General features: G+C 43.4%; 5 protein-coding genes across 7 annotated transcripts; 1 reads left to right on the forward strand and 4 right to left on the reverse strand.

Moving 5' to 3' along the window:
• Nucleotides 1-28: 28 nt before the first annotated feature.
• Nucleotides 29-3123, reverse strand: LOC108607537 (tripartite motif-containing protein 45). Its single transcript, XM_017998418.2, has 5 exons — nt 1968-3123; nt 1534-1800; nt 919-1480; nt 719-867; nt 29-666 (listed from the first exon to the last, which is right to left on the reverse strand). The coding sequence occupies exons 1-5, from the start codon at nt 3069-3071 to the stop codon at nt 49-51; spliced, it is 2700 nt and encodes an 899-aa protein (XP_017853907.1). The 5' UTR covers nt 3072-3123; the 3' UTR covers nt 29-48.
• Nucleotides 3124-3244: 121 nt separating this feature from the next.
• LOC108607538 (sodium-coupled monocarboxylate transporter 2) lies at nt 3245-8035 on the forward strand. 2 transcript variants are annotated; one of them, XM_017998419.2, is made up of 7 exons: nt 3245-3302; nt 4939-5033; nt 5087-5242; nt 5314-5473; nt 6336-6401; nt 6458-6509; nt 6570-8035. In XM_017998419.2, exons 1-7 carry the CDS (start codon nt 3261-3263, stop codon nt 7814-7816), a joined length of 1818 nt encoding a protein of 605 aa, XP_017853908.1. In that variant the 5' UTR covers nt 3245-3260; the 3' UTR covers nt 7817-8035. The 2 variants fall into 2 exon arrangements, with proteins under 2 accessions (XP_017853908.1, XP_017853909.1); XM_017998420.2 differs by lacking the exon at nt 3245-3302 and adding an exon at nt 3684-4251 and having other exon boundaries at nt 6570-8034.
• A 150-nt stretch (nt 8036-8185) lies between these two features.
• On the reverse strand, nt 8186-9904 carry LOC108607541 (metallophosphoesterase 1 homolog). Of its 2 annotated transcripts, XM_017998427.1 has the most exons (4): nt 9439-9904; nt 8873-9377; nt 8608-8814; nt 8186-8427 (listed from the first exon to the last, which is right to left on the reverse strand). In XM_017998427.1, exons 1-3 carry the CDS (start codon nt 9855-9857, stop codon nt 8632-8634), a joined length of 1107 nt encoding a protein of 368 aa, XP_017853916.1. In that variant the 5' UTR covers nt 9858-9904; the 3' UTR covers nt 8186-8427; nt 8608-8631. The 2 variants fall into 2 exon arrangements, with proteins under 2 accessions (XP_017853916.1, XP_017853915.1); XM_017998426.1 differs by having other exon boundaries at nt 8186-8814.
• Nucleotides 9905-10046: 142 nt separating this feature from the next.
• On the reverse strand, nt 10047-11703 carry LOC108607540 (chitinase domain-containing protein 1). Its single transcript, XM_017998425.2, has 5 exons — nt 11396-11703; nt 11144-11339; nt 10883-11086; nt 10325-10724; nt 10047-10262 (listed from the first exon to the last, which is right to left on the reverse strand). The coding sequence occupies exons 1-5, from the start codon at nt 11654-11656 to the stop codon at nt 10121-10123; spliced, it is 1203 nt and encodes a 400-aa protein (XP_017853914.2). The 5' UTR covers nt 11657-11703; the 3' UTR covers nt 10047-10120.
• Nucleotides 11704-12007: 304 nt separating this feature from the next.
• LOC108594246 (serine-rich adhesin for platelets) lies at nt 12008-15851 on the reverse strand. The gene is made up of 3 exons (XM_017979361.2): nt 15756-15851; nt 14110-15392; nt 12008-14037 (listed from the first exon to the last, which is right to left on the reverse strand). The coding sequence occupies exons 2-3, from the start codon at nt 15244-15246 to the stop codon at nt 12067-12069; spliced, it is 3108 nt and encodes a 1035-aa protein (XP_017834850.2). The 5' UTR covers nt 15247-15392; nt 15756-15851; the 3' UTR covers nt 12008-12066.
• Nucleotides 15852-16056: the final 205 nt, after the last annotated feature.

The following is a 16056-nucleotide window of genomic DNA, read 5'->3' on the forward strand; positions in this document are numbered from 1 at the left end:
TGTTTAATCTTTTTGGCGTTTATCTTTGCGTTTAGGGCTCTATATAGTCTAAGCATTTAGCAATTTATTGGCTACGCTGCATTCAGAGTTTTCCAGCACATTGCCACAGCAAGACCAATGCCTGCGTCCGGGATGACCGGCGTGCCCATGACCGCAGCCCTCGTAGCCAACCATGCGTCCCTCACAGTGGCATTTAACGCTCTTGTTGCCCTTGCTAGAGCAAAAAGCGCAGCAATGATAGATGCCGCTATGCGGACGCACTTGACGCGAATGAAACGTATAAGGGCTGCCCTTAATCTGACGCTCATTAATGCTAACCGTTAGCAAGAGCGTGCCCTGTGTATCAGGCGCAAAGCTAATGCTGTAGGTGCCATCGCGATGATCGGATACCTCAATGGGCAAAAACTTGGCGCTCGCATCCTTGTACTTAATCATGCAATTAATCTCCAGGCCGCCATGGCACAGATTAACGCCGTCGGCATCACGCGTCAGCAGCATCAAGTCCACCTTCTTATGCAGACGCAGCTGCGAGAAGCCTTCCCATTGCAACGTGCACAAAGCAGGCTCCACAGTTTGCATGGTAATGATGCCATAGAGAGGTATATCATGCTGGTCCTTGGTGCTCGGCGCACGTATCTTCGCCAGAAAATGCAATGAATCGGAAATCTACAAATAAGTGAGTTATTAAACAATTGGTTTATATTTATAGCTTGCCTGCCTTGGGATCCACTGGTGGCTTAAACTGTTGACAGTACTCAAAGCGTTTGACAAGCATGCGTGCATAGCTGAGAATCTCCACGTCAGCGCCCAAGTCGCAAAGCTCCTGACAAAATCGTATAGTCTCCAGAGCATGCTGCGTGCGTTTCTCTAAATAACAAATGTTGTAAGTAGAATATATTATAGCAGATTATTACATACCCAAATCCAGTTGTTGATTTACTACCAGCTCCACTTTGGACTCTCTGGCTCGACTGATTTGCTGCAGCAATGTGTTGCGATGTACCAGCAGTGCCTCTTGGTAACGGTTCATATAGCTCTCCACCTGTGCTTGAATATCATCGCACTTGGCATTGATGCCACGCGCAATTTCATTCAAACGCTCAATCGAGTGCTCCGCATACTGACAGAGTGGACGCGTCTGGTCCATCGCTTCGCGTAGCTGCTTGGACACCTGCAGCTGAGTGAAGGCCTTGGCAACAGTCTCATGGCGATGATTGCGATGCTGCAACACCAGGCAATCCGGGCATGCAAGCTGCTGACATGGTATGCAGTAGGACTTGAATTCAAAGCCATGCAGTCCACACTTAAGCAGCAGTTGACTACTGTCGCCCAGTCCAAGCTGTTGTTGCTTCTGCTTGCGAGCGCGTCGCAGCTCCAATATGTTCCTTATGCGATGGGTCGCCGTGCTGCGCTGACGTTCATGCGCCTCCTTGCACAGCGTGCAGAGATTGAGAGTACACGTAATGCAGTGGTAAGTAGCCTATGAAGAGCAACACTTACGTTCTCTAATTCTATTTCGTATGTCTCACTTACGCTTATCTCATCGCTGCATAGCGAGCACCAGACACGTGAGATGACATCGTCTCCTGCCTGCAGGCGCAAGTATTCAATGCGCCGTACCAGCATAAAGTTCTGTGGTAACTGGCGAGCACCACCTGGCATCGGTAGCTCTGTGCCAAATTGACAAATGTGACAGCGAATATAACGCACAACTTCCGGATCGTTGGTAAAGCTTGCCTGCAGATTTAAGCGAGATCTGGAAGAGCATGCTGATGCTGAGCGCTTGGCATCACTTTTGGACTGGAATAAGGCAAGTAAATAGAATTGAGATTCAGGAAAGGCTCTGTAAGAATATAATGGATTGAGATTTCAATTCAACCTCACTTTTGGTGTAGTGTCTTAACTGTGGAGATGTGTAGATTAGTGTAGAGTCTGTAACTGACTGTACTTTCAAATATTTTGCTTACCCGCAACGCCAGTCGATCCAGAGACTTTTTGCTGCGCAGACTAAAGCTGGTGCCACGCTGTCTGGCTGGCGAAACCGTTGCCAGCTCCGTGGCAATGTCTGGCGTGGACGAGCGCAAGCTGTAGCTGGAACGCTCCTCCCAGACGGTCTCCTCCTTAGCCTGCTCATTGAGCAGACACTGCAGGCAGAACGAGTGTAGACACTGCAGCGTGCGCGGATCTGTGTACAAATCTAGACAAATATCGCATTTCAGCTCATCCGGAAAACTTATGTTGACGCTTTGCACTGCGGGCTGCAACGAGGCGATTGATGAGCATGAATTCATCGGTGTGCCCAGCGGTGAGGGCATGCGATTAGAAGCTATCGAGGCCGTATCATAGTTGTCTGAGATAACCGCAGTTGGTGCAATAGGCAAGAGTAGCGTGCACAGTTCTGACTGCACACCACTATCCGGCGTAGGCGGTGAAACACGCAGCTCCGGTGACGCCTTCAAGCTGAGCAGCCGCTTGGGCTTGGGCGGCATGGGAATGCGACTAAAGACGCCTGGATTGGGCATGGCGACAGTAGCATTGCTGGCGCTGCTGCTGCTCTGCACGGATACGGACGAGGCGGCACTGAGTATATGGTCCAGGAGCGATTCTGGCGAAGTGGAGCTACCGCCGCCTGGCTCACTATTGCTGTCCGTAGAGCTGTTGTTGTGGTTGGACAATTGCTGCTGCTCTAAGGCAAGCACAGACGTATGCGAGCGTGGAATGCAGTTGCTCGGCATATAGGCAGGGAGGCGTGGTACAGTTGCGCTTGCAGAAGTTGTCAGCTTGGGCGCAATGCTAAAGGTGAACAGCTGTGGCGCCGACTTGCGACGCACTGCATCCTGGTTGAGTTCCTCCTGTTGTTGCAGCGTTTGCAGCTTTATCTTGCTAGCGCTCAGTGTGAGCTGCAATTTGCCATTGCCTGCACTGTTTGTGGCAATTTGAGCCAACGATTGAGTTGCTTTCAAAGATTGAGAACCACTCGAGAGTTGCTCATAGTCGACGAGATTGCTCTGTGGACTGCGCTTAAAAGTGAGTTTTGTTTGCCGAACGGGCGAGCTATTGGAATTGCTCATTGGAGTACAATCAATTAGAGCAGCGCGTTAAAACTAACTAATGTTTTTTAACTGGCAACTGGCAACGCGGCGTATGCTTAATCTAATTACAAGCGAACAACAGAACAACTTGGGTAGAAATGCCAATGCAAGTGTAACAATCTGACATTGCCAATTGCCAGTTGCGTTTTGTTCTCGGCTAATTGCGGTATGGCGTGGCCCCTTGGTCTGCCAGTGTTTGCTTCCAAACGGGTAAGACGCATATGGACTCAAAATGACAGCTATTTGTCAAGAAAATCATAGAAATGGGTTTGACAAGAATTTTTAAAGGTTTCTTGTACATTAAGTGTTCTTAAAATTTAACATAAGCTGCGTCTTTTATTCAAATAAGCTTTCTCTTAATAATGAGTGATTGAACTTAAAAGCTCGTGACATTTCCGTTCTTATGGTAAAGTGCAATCTCGATCGCTCTTTAGTTACTCTCTGATATTCAAAGCTTTCTTACGCTCTCACCGAACGCATTCACATGTTGCTCAGCTTCAGCTTCAGCCGCTTGGCATTTGGGGTGAGAGTGGGAGCTTTTTTTTCTACCAGCTGCTGGCTACCCAAACCCAACGCACGCGCTCTCCCCATTTCAGTTTAGTACGAGACGTGCCAGACGCAGGAACAAATGCTGTTGTCGGTTCTTTAACGTGCTCGGGCAGCGGTTAACGGGTCTACTGTGTGTGAATGTGACGCGTGTGATGACAAGAACAAAAACAAATACAGGGCAGACGACAAGACTTGTTCATCATTTCGCTTTTGAAAGAATCGACCAGCAGCAGCAGCCGCCGCCGCCGCCAAGAACAACGTTTTGACAACAACTTTCTATTTTGCTTAATTATGCTTTCGTTTTCATTTGCATTCCTGTCTATCGCATCAATGTGTTAACGTAGTTTCGGTTTTCGGCTTGCACAAATGCCAATGTGTTGTGACTTTTGTGAGTTCCAGTACAAAGTTAACGCCTTGTTTTCTAAAAGTTTCCATAATACAAAAAGATACAACGTGTAGTAAATTTACATTCCCATAGTGCCGCGTAGTTTGCTCCCTCTTCGTTTCGTTCGCTGCGTATTTTGGTTTGTTGTTTCTTTTCGTAAGCGGCATTTCTCTGTTTGGCATCCACTTTCACGCAAATTAGAATTATAACACAAACATGGAAGAGGTAAGCATGACTAAGTGCGCGAAAGTCTCTACCCCAACTTAGTCTGTGTGTGTGTGTATACGTAATATTTTGGAAACTGAAGACCGGCAGTCTCAAAGTTCATTCTTAATCAGCTTGCATAAAGAGGTCAAAGTCCCTGCATGCATAAGAATTAATAACTATAAAGACGTCAAATAGTTAACATATTTATCAAAATACTAAAATTAACAATTTGATAGTAAACGGATTAGTTATGCTGACAAAATGACTCCAGTCGACTACAGTATACCCTGTAATAACTCTCTTTTGTATATTATCTATATATAATGCATTTATTTGCAGCGTCTGCTCTTTTATTATAGCTCTGCTGATAAGAGCGCCAATGATATTTTTAATAAATGTGTTGTCATGACATTTGCTGTATTGATAGATAATATTCAAAAGATGTCAACGTATTGTTATCTACTTGACACGGATGTAATTTTTAATTGACAGCTAAAAATGTAATTTATTTTGTATACTCAATAAAATAATTACATTAATTAGATAGCACTTCATATGCAGCTTATAAAGATTTAGTTTATTGCCCACTATAGATTTTAATAAACTTTGCTTCGAGTACACCTCAAGCTGTTGATAAACAAATAGTATTAATAACATTTATGAGCGCCGTATAAGCATATAATAAATACTGTAATAAAATTTCAGGTTGATGTCTATAAATTTGGTGTGACCGATTACATCGTGTTTCTGGGCATGATCTTACTGTCCACAGGCACGGGCATTTACTTTGGCTGTTTAAAGTAAGTTTTCAAAGCTCTAACTAAAACTAAGGGTAATGTAAGAATTTTTACAGAAAAGATAAGAAATCTCTGGAGGAAGTGGAGCCCACGCTGCCCACTACAGGTACAGAAACTCGTAAACATGATTTTGGTTCCAAAAAGATGAGCGAGTATTTGTTGGGCTCGCGTAATCTGAAAGTTTTTCCCGTTGCCATGAGTCTAATAGCCAGGTAAGTGGCTGCTCTTAGCTCCTATTGACACAGTGCCTAACTTATCTGTGTTAAATTGTTTTTATCTACAGTTATATATCGGGCGTTACAATACTTGGCACAACATCTGAGATATATAATTATGGCACACAGTACTGGTTTATAGCCATTGCCATTATACTACAGGGCTTTGCTGTTTCCTATGTTTATATACCAGTATTTGCGGCATTACGTGTCGGTTCATCATATGAGGTATGATCGAAAAATTATTAAACTATATACTACTATAATTGCTTTAATCAAAATGCTTAAAGGTATTTATTATAGAGCGAATCACAACGTCTGTGATAAGCACTTGGCCAGACTTTTACCATAAAGATAAAATAAATACGGAGCGTGTATTCAGTAAATGATTCGCATCGACATCTTGTTTAATTTTGCCACACATTATTTTAATTAAGCAAAGACGTCAACAAGACGACATCGAATACGAGCAAGAGTCATTCAATTATTTGGACTTTGTACAGCCCACTTGTTGCTCATAGGTCCCGGTCCCGTTATGATTAATTACAAAGTACACAAACGTAAATTTTCTATGCCACTTGACAATTGTTGTTTCCAACTGTCCTCAACATGGCAAATTAACTACATTTTCAATTTAGCAAGCTTGTGTTGCTAACAAATGTATTAAGTTCGCGTGTCCATATTGATTTCTATTGTATAAGCTTTTTAATATTGGTATACGCTGATTGTACTATTTTTTATGGCAGTTATTAAGGCTGAGGTTTATAGTTTGATAAAAAAAAGCTGAATGAATTCTTTAATAAGAATATAAATATATGTAAATAATTTAGTATTCGGATAGGCCATTTGTTTGGTGCTAAAACCAGCACAAATATAAACAGAAAGTTTAAAGCAAAGTGCGAAGAAAAAAGCAAAGTATCGTAGATAGATAAAAATAGTTTGCCTTGTGTAATTTAAATATTTAACACTTGACTTAAAACTTATAAGTCCATAATAAGCGATTTAGGCGTCTGATTTGTAATATTGAAAGTAAACTGCTTACCTATATATTGACTCATATTGTCTAATAAGCTATCTTCTTTTTTTGTAGTATCTGGAAATGCGTTTTCATTCGGTTATACGCAGTATAGCATCGTTTATGTTTATTTTGGATGAGGTAAGAACATTATGCGATATGTCATTTAATTCAAACTTAAAGCTACCCTATTGCAGATACTCTTTCTACCGTTTATTGTCTATGTGCCAGCTATAGCTTTAAATCAAGGTGAGTTTGTTTGCTTATACCATTAAATATTTTACTTATTATTAGTACTTTCTTTTGCAGTATCTGGTCTCAATTTGCATTTGATTGCTGCTGTTATTGTCATCGTCTGTGTTTTCTATACCTTTGTGGGTGGCATTAAGGCTGTGGTGCATACGGACGCCTGGCAGACACTGGTGATGTTTCTGTCTGTCATAGCAGTGGCTGCTTTGGGCACATATTATGCCAATGGGCTGGACAGTTTGTTTGACGATGCGGCTCAAGGTGGTCGCTTGATATTTACGAATATAAATCCGTCGCCATATGTGCGTCATACCGTTTGGAGTGTGCTCATCGGTGGCTTTTCCTACTGGACATCTTTTAATGCTGTCAATCAGACGATGGTGCAACGTTACATGTCGCTGCCGTCGCTCAAGAAGGCGCGCGCCTCCATGGCCATCTTCACCATAGGCGTGGCTGCTTTTGTTAGCGTCTGCTGCTTTGTGGGCATGCTCATCTATGAAAAGTACAAGGACTGCGATCCTTTAAGTGCGGGCATGATTAATCACGACGATCAGCTATTGCCGCTGTATGTGGTGCAGAGTGTGGGACACATACATGGCATGGCTGGACTCTTCATAGCGGGCATATTTGGCGCTGCGCTCAGCTCGCTCTCTGTGGTGCTGAACTCCACATCGCTGGTCATCCTAGAGGACATTGTGCGTGGCTGTTTTAAGATGCAGCCGAGTGAACGCGCATCCACCATACTGGTGAAATCTACAGTTATAGTACTTGGCGGAGTTGCCTTATCGCTGGTGCTGGTGCTGGAAAAGCTAAGTGGCATTCTGAGCATCTGCACATCTATGACTGCAATTGCAGCGGGCACAACCTTTGGGCTATTCACGCTGGGCATGCTAGTGCCTTGGGCTAATAATATTGGCACCGCCATTGGTGGCATTGCAAGCGCCCTGCTCTCCGGCTGGATATCGTTCGGCACACAGTTTGCCATTGCCGCTGGCGAGCTCAACTCACAGAAGCTGGATGTGTCAGTGGAGGGCTGTGCAGCGAATGTAACGCAAGCTGAGAATGTTTGGGTAGATGAGGAGCAGGTGTTTCCATTGTATCGTCTATCATATCACTGGATAAATCCCATTGGCGTGGCCACAGTTATTGTGGTGGGCAGCATTGTTTCGCTGCTGACCAAACCCACCGATATAAAAACACTGGATCCAGATCTAATATCACCAGTCTTACATCGTTTTCTGCCCAAGGAGTGCTTTGCACGCAATCATCCTGCACAGGCGCAAGTTAACTTAATAGAACGCACATGAATGTTATGTAAATAGCTTAGTATAACTCAGACAATAGTTTAGTTTAAGCTGCAGTTCCAATTCGTTTGGATTTAAGGCGCACATATGTAACGAAGTACAGGAATTTATGAATCTTCAAACAATAATTTTAGAGATTTGGCAATGTGCAAAGAGAACAAAGTGTATAAAATGTTATAAATTTTATTGTATATAGAAGCATAACCAAACAACAAACTGTTAAAAATCTTGTTACTTCAAGATTTATCTTATTAAGATTTATAGACCAATTTAAAACATAAAAATTTTATTATGAGCAAGTTAAATCATAACTTAATTAAATCATAATCACTTTCAGGAATTTTGCATTAGTTAAAACACTTTCTGAGTCCATGTTGCTTTATTGAAACATTACTTTGGCATTGCTTTATCCTATATCCTGTACACACAGAATGTTGTGGGTAGTTCAGTAATTAATTTCAAATTTGTTTGTACATGTTAAATAGTAGTATCTTTTTATGTATTGCAGTGTAGTCCCTTGACATTTATTTAATTTGTTCAAGAGTTTATAAGTATTTATCGCTTAAGTAGTCTGCAGACTGTGTCTATTCCATGTGACTTAGCAAGCATTATGTCTGTGATAAAAATTGAATAAATACAACAATATACTACATAAACATGGTATATTTAACTTTTGAAAAATAAGTCAGTGTCAAGCTTTTGATATGGCAATTAATAATAAATAGTGCACAGTCTAGCTTTATATTAATTAAACTAAGACCCTAATTTGGCCATGAATCACATTTAGAGAATACCTTGCTCGGGATTTAACTTGGCAGCTATTGACGCTTACGCTGCTTCTCCTCCTCATTCTTGTCGGAGCGTCTCTTTAAAAACTTGCTAACGCGCAGGGTTAACAGCATCAAACACATCAAACCAGCGGCCAAATAACTATTGACAACAAATTGTTGCGGCAACATTTTGCATTTGAACACCGCATAATCATCCGGCGTAATTGTGGCCTGCAAAAATAAAAATCTGTAATTAAAAATATTAAAACAATCGACTGTTTTGACCTACCAACATAAAACTGGGATTGACATTGTTTCGCCAGCTGAACGAAGCTACTGTGTATTCGTCTATGCCCAGGCGATTAATGTTGTGGCAATAATGATGCGAATGTCCAGCAAACGCCAAACGCGGCTTCAGCAGCTGACCCAACATATCGGTGGCGTCCTTGGATAGCACATGATAGCGCTCACGGAATCTTTCAATCTCAGGTGCTTCACGCTCAGTGCATGCTTTATCCGATATGCGATATGTGGGAAAATGTTGCATTATAATGGGCTGACTATACGGATGACGACGTGTGCGTGCGCATTCAGCCACATGTGGATGTTGCATGCAGTGCAATGTACTCGATATATTGATTAGTGCCGATTCCGCCTCGGCGCAGAACAAGCAGTTGTCGCCCTCCATTGCCATTGAGTTAATGACCACAAAGTGTATCTGTTTGATGGTATACAAGTGTACCTTGGAGTAGTTTAAGTAGTTCTCAAAGCGGGTCATAAAAAATGGATGCATTCTGCAAGCAGCAAACATAATTGAATTAAAACATCTTCTAGTATAGAATGTAAGGTACCCACTTATAGTGGAAGCCAACATCATGATTGCCCACAACGCTGATAAGCGGTATGCCAGCAGGTAGATTAAACATTTGCAGATAGCGCCATACATATTCCTGAAATTGTTTGTCGCTAACCATGTCACCCTCGTCAAACAGGTCGCCCAGTATGAATACAACGTCTGGTTGGAACAGCCTCGAAGCGGCTTTAAAGGAACGGGTCATGTGCCACTCGCGATACAACTTGTCTAGCCAATGACCACGATGCGGTCCCAACAAATGCGGATCGGCTATAACCATGGCCTTCAACGGATCGTCCACATATTTTTTACGTCGTATCTCAGGCCATTTACACTTTTGAAGCACAACAAAATCGGCCATATATTCGCAGAATATAAGCGCACAAAGCAATATAACAAAACATGCGTAAATCCAACGCATATTAATACTGTACTCAATTAACAAATAACAATAAAAACAACCGGCGAGTTCATAAACGTACAAATCTAATTGCGTGAACTATGTTTTACTCCGAGGGATACAGAAATTCCTAAAACATCGCCACACCTATCGATAGCACTGCCTATCGGCGGTGCTTGTGTTTAATTTTGAACAAACCTTTTAATGGACAAAATAACTTTGGTATCGTACTTTATATCTCTATTCTTTGTAAAAAAAGGATATTAGAGTTTATTGCTCGTTGTTTAGAAGAGATCATAAAAGTAGTCCAAGCCTTGCCCTAGCTCCCATAAGGACAATCCAACGCCCAGCTCTTTAGCCAACTTGATGCGCTCGTGAACTGAATAAAGTGTAGGATAAAATACAATATGACGCCCAGTTTCAATTCTGTGGAAAAAATGCATGGCAAAACGTTAATTGAAAAGTGTGAAAAACTAAGTAGTACCCACTTGATCTCAAAGAAATTTTCGACATCACGCTCGTCATGAGTCAAAGGCTTTTTTACATGCCGCAGTAGCTCCAAATATTGACCAAAAGTAATGGGGCCACCACCATCTGGTGTATAATCATTGCCGTACATGTTCAAGCCCATCAGTATTTTTGCGCGCTTTGCCTGCATGTCGTGGCAACCAGTTGGAGCAATGTTCTCGACAGCTTTACGCATCCAGTACAACGGAGCATTTGCACCAGGACGCTGTACGTTGGAATAGTCATATGTCATCAACGAAAAGGCATGCACATGTTTGTACAGCTTGTCCATATGCTTTTCTCCAAATATATTGGGAACGTCTTTACGATGCGGCGGTATAACTAATATCAGACGTAGCTGTTGTTTTTGTAAATCTTTGGCTGCAATGGCAAAAGATTAAATTAAATTTTTTTTTTTTTTTATAAATGTATAAAAAATTGATTTATTTTAAACAAGCATGCTGTTACCGCGGGTGCAACTTAATCTAATTACATATTAAATTAAAAGTATTTCGTGTAGGTTTAAAACAAGCACTCACCCATTTGTAGCACCAAGGAGTAGAGAATTTTATCGTCAATGCGTCCAGCTAGCTGTGACCACACCTCTAGCACTAATCCATCGAAGCCGTGCTCCTTACAAGTCTTGATGAGCACCTCGTTGAGCTGCGTGCGTTCATTGACTTCACTAAGCAACAGCTTTATATCACGATCGGTAAAATGGTCAAATATAACCCGCGGATAGACTGCGAAAAAGCAAGAGAGCTTAAAAAATGCTGTGGACAACAATCAATTATGGTTACTCTTGACTGTGCGCATCATTGCCTGCTGTTGCACTTTGCCCTTCCGTCGCACGTCCGTCAACCAGCCGGGATCTACATCATGTGTGCCAGCCACCGCGTAGGCGTCGCCTTGCTTTACAATTTGCAACCAAACTGGTGATATCATGTCAAACTTTTTGGCAAACATCTTGGCCACGTCATAGCCATGTGAATTCCACTATAAGTAAATTCACTTTAGCGCCCATTAAAAGACTTCCACAATATGTAACTTACAGGTGTGACATAGCCAAGTACGGTGCTATTAAAGTTCCGCAAAGACGTGTCTTTATAATATGCATTATGGTGCATAAGTATATCCTTGGCAGTAGGCTCGGGAGAGATTAAGTCTAGCCCAAATACATCGAGGTCCTGGGGACCACGCAAATATTTTGAGTCCTTCTGCTTGGTCTTAGCTTTGTTATCTGGCGTCAAGGTGCACAGCACTTGCTGACTGCACAGCAAACCGAAACTAACAAATGCAAGCGCCCAACGCATTTTTGTTTGCACTGTTTTATAAATAAACGTAAACAAACTGCAGGCCGGCTGCTGTTGACAATCCAGGGCAGTCGAAATGTCTATCGATAAATGCTGTGTTTATTATCGATTGTAATTAAGAAACACAATTTAAAAATGTTTCGCATGCGTTTGTATATTATATATTTAAAAGTTTACATTGTATAAATTAGTTGTTATACACATAACGCTATTTAAGCTAACATAGATTAAATTAAACTTAATGCATAGACTAACAAAAAATCTACATACAATCAAGTAGCCAAACTAATTATCACTTAAAAAAATGAAAATTGATTTAAAAAAATTAAAATTTAAGTAACTAACATAGCGCTACGTATACGTAATCGTAATAATAATTATATGTATAATCGTTTGTTTGCTTGCTTCTTTTAAACAAGAACACGCATCAGATCGCTGCCTGTAGAGCCGGGGGAGCTGTTGCTCTTCCAGGGATTATTGGTGCCATTGTTGGTGATAACGCTGCTCCCACCAGTGCCGAGTATATTGTTGCCGCTATCGGAAAGTGTGCGCATAAGTTGCTTCTTAAGCAGCTGCTGCTGTGGACTTGCACTGCCAATGGCATTAACACCAGCGACGCCGCCTTGCAACTGCAATGACAAATGCATGGGCCTAGCACGCAACATATGACGCTTGCTGCCAAGCGGCGACTGTCGTTGCTGACTAGGCGAGCTTAGCAACTTGCGTCGCTTTTCATAAAAGCTATGCGTGCGCTTCAACTGCTCCGACTGTTGCTCCTCCTGCTGCAGTTGCTCGCCAGTGTCGTTGTGTTCCAAGTTTTTCTCTTTGTCCTTGACTTTGCCCGATAGCAATTCATGCAAGCGCTTTACTGTCATCACATTATTGCCGTTGCTGTTGCTATTGTTGACCAGACGATTCACCAGCGCACGCTTGTTGCAGCGCAAACGTTCCTGCGCAATAATACTGCACTTTTGTGCATAAATTGTTTTGCCACGTGGCAACTGAAATTGTTGTTGTTGCGCAGCTGCAACATTGCCATTTCCGTTGCAATTGAGAGCGCTAGGTGCTGGCGGGGGAGTGCGGGCCAGTGTGCCCACAACGCTGCCATTGCTGCTCCCATTAAGTGAGAGCAAACTGTTGGCTTTGCGCGTCATTAACAGATTCTTGCGCAGCGTGGCGCCCATGCCATTGGGCAGCTTTACTAGATTAAAGGTATTCATGGCTAATGGACGAGGCGGACCGGCGTAGAACATCATATTATAGGCGGAGTCCTCAAAATGTTTGGCATTCGACAATTGGCGATGTGGCTGTGCTGTAGACTCAAATTGACGACTACGGTATTGTTGGGTTGGCTGGTGCTGTGTTTCCAGCTTGACAGTCTTTGTATGGTTGGCTTCCGCGCTGACAGTCTCCAGTTTTGCAAAATCAAAATCGCATAGTTCTTCATTAAAATGATTGGCCATGCCAACGCCTACTCCGCCCTGCGCTTCGCCTGCTGCCGCTTGGAGCACATTCACATCAAGATGATCGTAGCCAGCTTGATTTAGAAACTCGGCTATGGCCTGATTCTGACTCTGTTGATCCAGCACAGACACCTGATTATTGGCTGTAAATTCATAGATAATACTGGGCAGCATCATGTGCTCATTGCCATTGTCTGCGACTGCATCATCCGTAAGTGAGGGCACATTATAGACATTGAACTGCGCTGCAGCTTGATCATTTAGCTCCTGCTTCAATTGTTGTTGCTGCTGCTGTTGATTGTTGTTCAGCGTATTGGCAATGCTCGACTGCAGCGAGCTAAGCGGATTGCTGAGACTGCTGTTGGGGCTTTGGCTGGCAGCAATGTGCGCGCTCATATGGTGATGATGATGATGATGATGATTGTGCTGGTCCCCATATGTTTGTTGCTGCTGCTGTTGGTAGAGCGTATTGGCATAAGCAGTTGTATCCTGCAGACCGCCATCATCATAGCGCAAGCGCTTAGTGGGCGGCATTGCTGCATCGTTGAGCAGTTGCTGCTGTGTTTGCGACTGCGATTGAGATGTGTCCAGTGCGCTTTCATCAAAGGGTATATCTGACTCGACCGTGTTAAGTATCTCATTGATAAACTTGCTATCCAGCATGTCGTCGAGCGTTAATGATATAGAATTATCATCGGATGTATTATGCATGGGCAGTGGCTCTTCTGTTCCTGTAGCTAAATTAACCTGATGCTGCCGCTGCTGCTGCTGCTCAGTTATTGAGCAGACAGCCTGATCCAGTTCGCTAAGCTGCTGCTGCTGTGGCTGCTCATACATGGGCGCTGTCTGCTTCTCCTTGGAAGATTTGCTGCGATGATGCGATGTCGCTTCAAGTGTCGACGATGTTGCCGCTTTCTGCTGAAAATGTCATATGAAATTTTAGTTGAGTATTATGAAATTCGAATTGACGTTTTTTGATTATGCGCTTACCTTCTTTTTGCTTGGCTGTGCGTCTTCTTGCAAGGACGCAGACGCGGGAGAATAGCTGTTCCCATGCTCGTTGGCATTGCCTGCAACATTTACCAGCAGTGGCGTGGATGGCAGTGAGCAGGAAGAGTTGGAAGAGGAGCTGAATACCGTTATGGCTGCTGGTGCTGCAGCTGCTACAGTCTGTGGCTCATCCTTGACAGTGGGCGCTGGTGGTGCTACCGCTATATTGGCACTGCTACGCTTGGAACCAGCGCCAGCAGGTTTATGATGCGATTCCGCATGATGGCGATTCTTAGATGACTTGGAACGCGAACGACCAGTACTGCTGCTGCTGGTTTTGGAGGAACTGCTACTCTTGCTGCTGCTTTTGTGACGCGATGACGACGACGTTGCTGATGTTGAGCTACTAGATGCATGCGCATTGTTATTCACAGCCAATGGTGTAGAGCCGTTGGAGCCATTCGGGCAAGAGGCCAACGAAGTATCTGTAGGTGAGCTTGCGAGCTCTGTTGCCTCCTGACTGTGCTCTGCTGTCGCCATGGACCGCGCAGATTCCACGCTACTGCTCAGCTTGTTGGATGTAGCATCCCAAATATTAGGATGCTGCAACGCTATGTGATTATTGAAACCAGCCTTAGTGTAGCTGCCGCTACAGGCATTACAGATGACTATGTCGCGTGTCGCCTGCTTGGGCACCATATCATAGTATGCCATGTCGGCTGCATTTAGGCGCTGAACTTGTACCACATGCGCTGCCTGCTTTGTCTCATTGCTGCTGCTGCTTCCAGCTCCACTGCCTCTGCCAGTGCCACCACGTAGATGTGTTTTTTCAGCTGTGCGCAACTGTTTGATCATTTTATCTAGATCAAAAACCTGTTGCCATTTTTGGCCCTGGATGCTTGTCAGTGGTAGTCCGTTGGGAGCCAACATGCTGCCAAGCTGGGCGGCAGCAGTAGCGCCGCCGGCAGCAACGATATCTGCCTTGGAGGAGTTTGTCATGCTGCTTGCTGTTGTTATGGGTGGTGGTGGAGTTGCAATTAGTGTAGGTGTTGTTATTGACGCCTTTGAGTGCTTCGTTGTCTTGCCGTTTCCGTGTTCCGAATAGATAAGTGCAGCCGTCACATCATTCATTGGCATATTGCCGCCGCTCTTCTTGCCTGGCAGTGTGCGTGTTCCAAGACGACGACGACAGCGAGTAGCAATGGCAATGCAAGGTGGAAACTGCAGACGGCCTATGTTGATGAGGATAGACAGAGTTAGCTTGGCGACGCGAGTTACATTTTCTGCAATTAATTATAAACAACAACGATCCACTGTTATTGTACATGGTAAGTGGAGGAGAAGATAGGTCTGTTATAAACAGTAGCAGGGGCACGGTAACATATCAAAATCAGCTGTGCGGCGCTACCAAGTTGTAGTGGAAGTAACGTAGTGGCAACACTGCTATACCACACAAACGCAAGTCTTGCTATCTCGCTCGCACTTGAACGCTAAAAACACATACACACGCACGCAGCACACACACACACGCACACACTTACCAGCCAACAAACAAAGCCCGAACGGAAAAACTATGCACACAGGAAATTGTTAATCTTTTCCACAGTATTCACATATTTCCTTCAATTGCTTTTGTTTTGACTTACATGTGCTTTAAAGTTAACACAATTCCATTATTGTGTTCACTTGGCTTGCTGTTTAGCCAATTTTCATTCGCCTTGCCGTCACCAGTGCTGCCAGAAGTTCTGCCAACTTAATTAAAGGCCTTTTACACGTCCGAAATACATATACACGATTATAGTTTTTTGTTTTGGAAAGTTTGCACAACAATTTTATAAATGAAAACTTGGCAAATTGCTTGCTGTTTTAATTTTACTCTCAATAGCTACATGAACATAACAAATTTTTAATAGTTTTTGCCACTACATTTAGTCGTGTAACAAGTGC

The sequence above is a fragment of the Drosophila busckii genome, chromosome 2L (assembly GCF_011750605.1).
Source record: "Drosophila busckii strain San Diego stock center, stock number 13000-0081.31 chromosome 2L, ASM1175060v1, whole genome shotgun sequence".
Lineage (NCBI taxonomy): Eukaryota > Metazoa > Arthropoda > Insecta > Diptera > Drosophilidae > Drosophila > Drosophila busckii.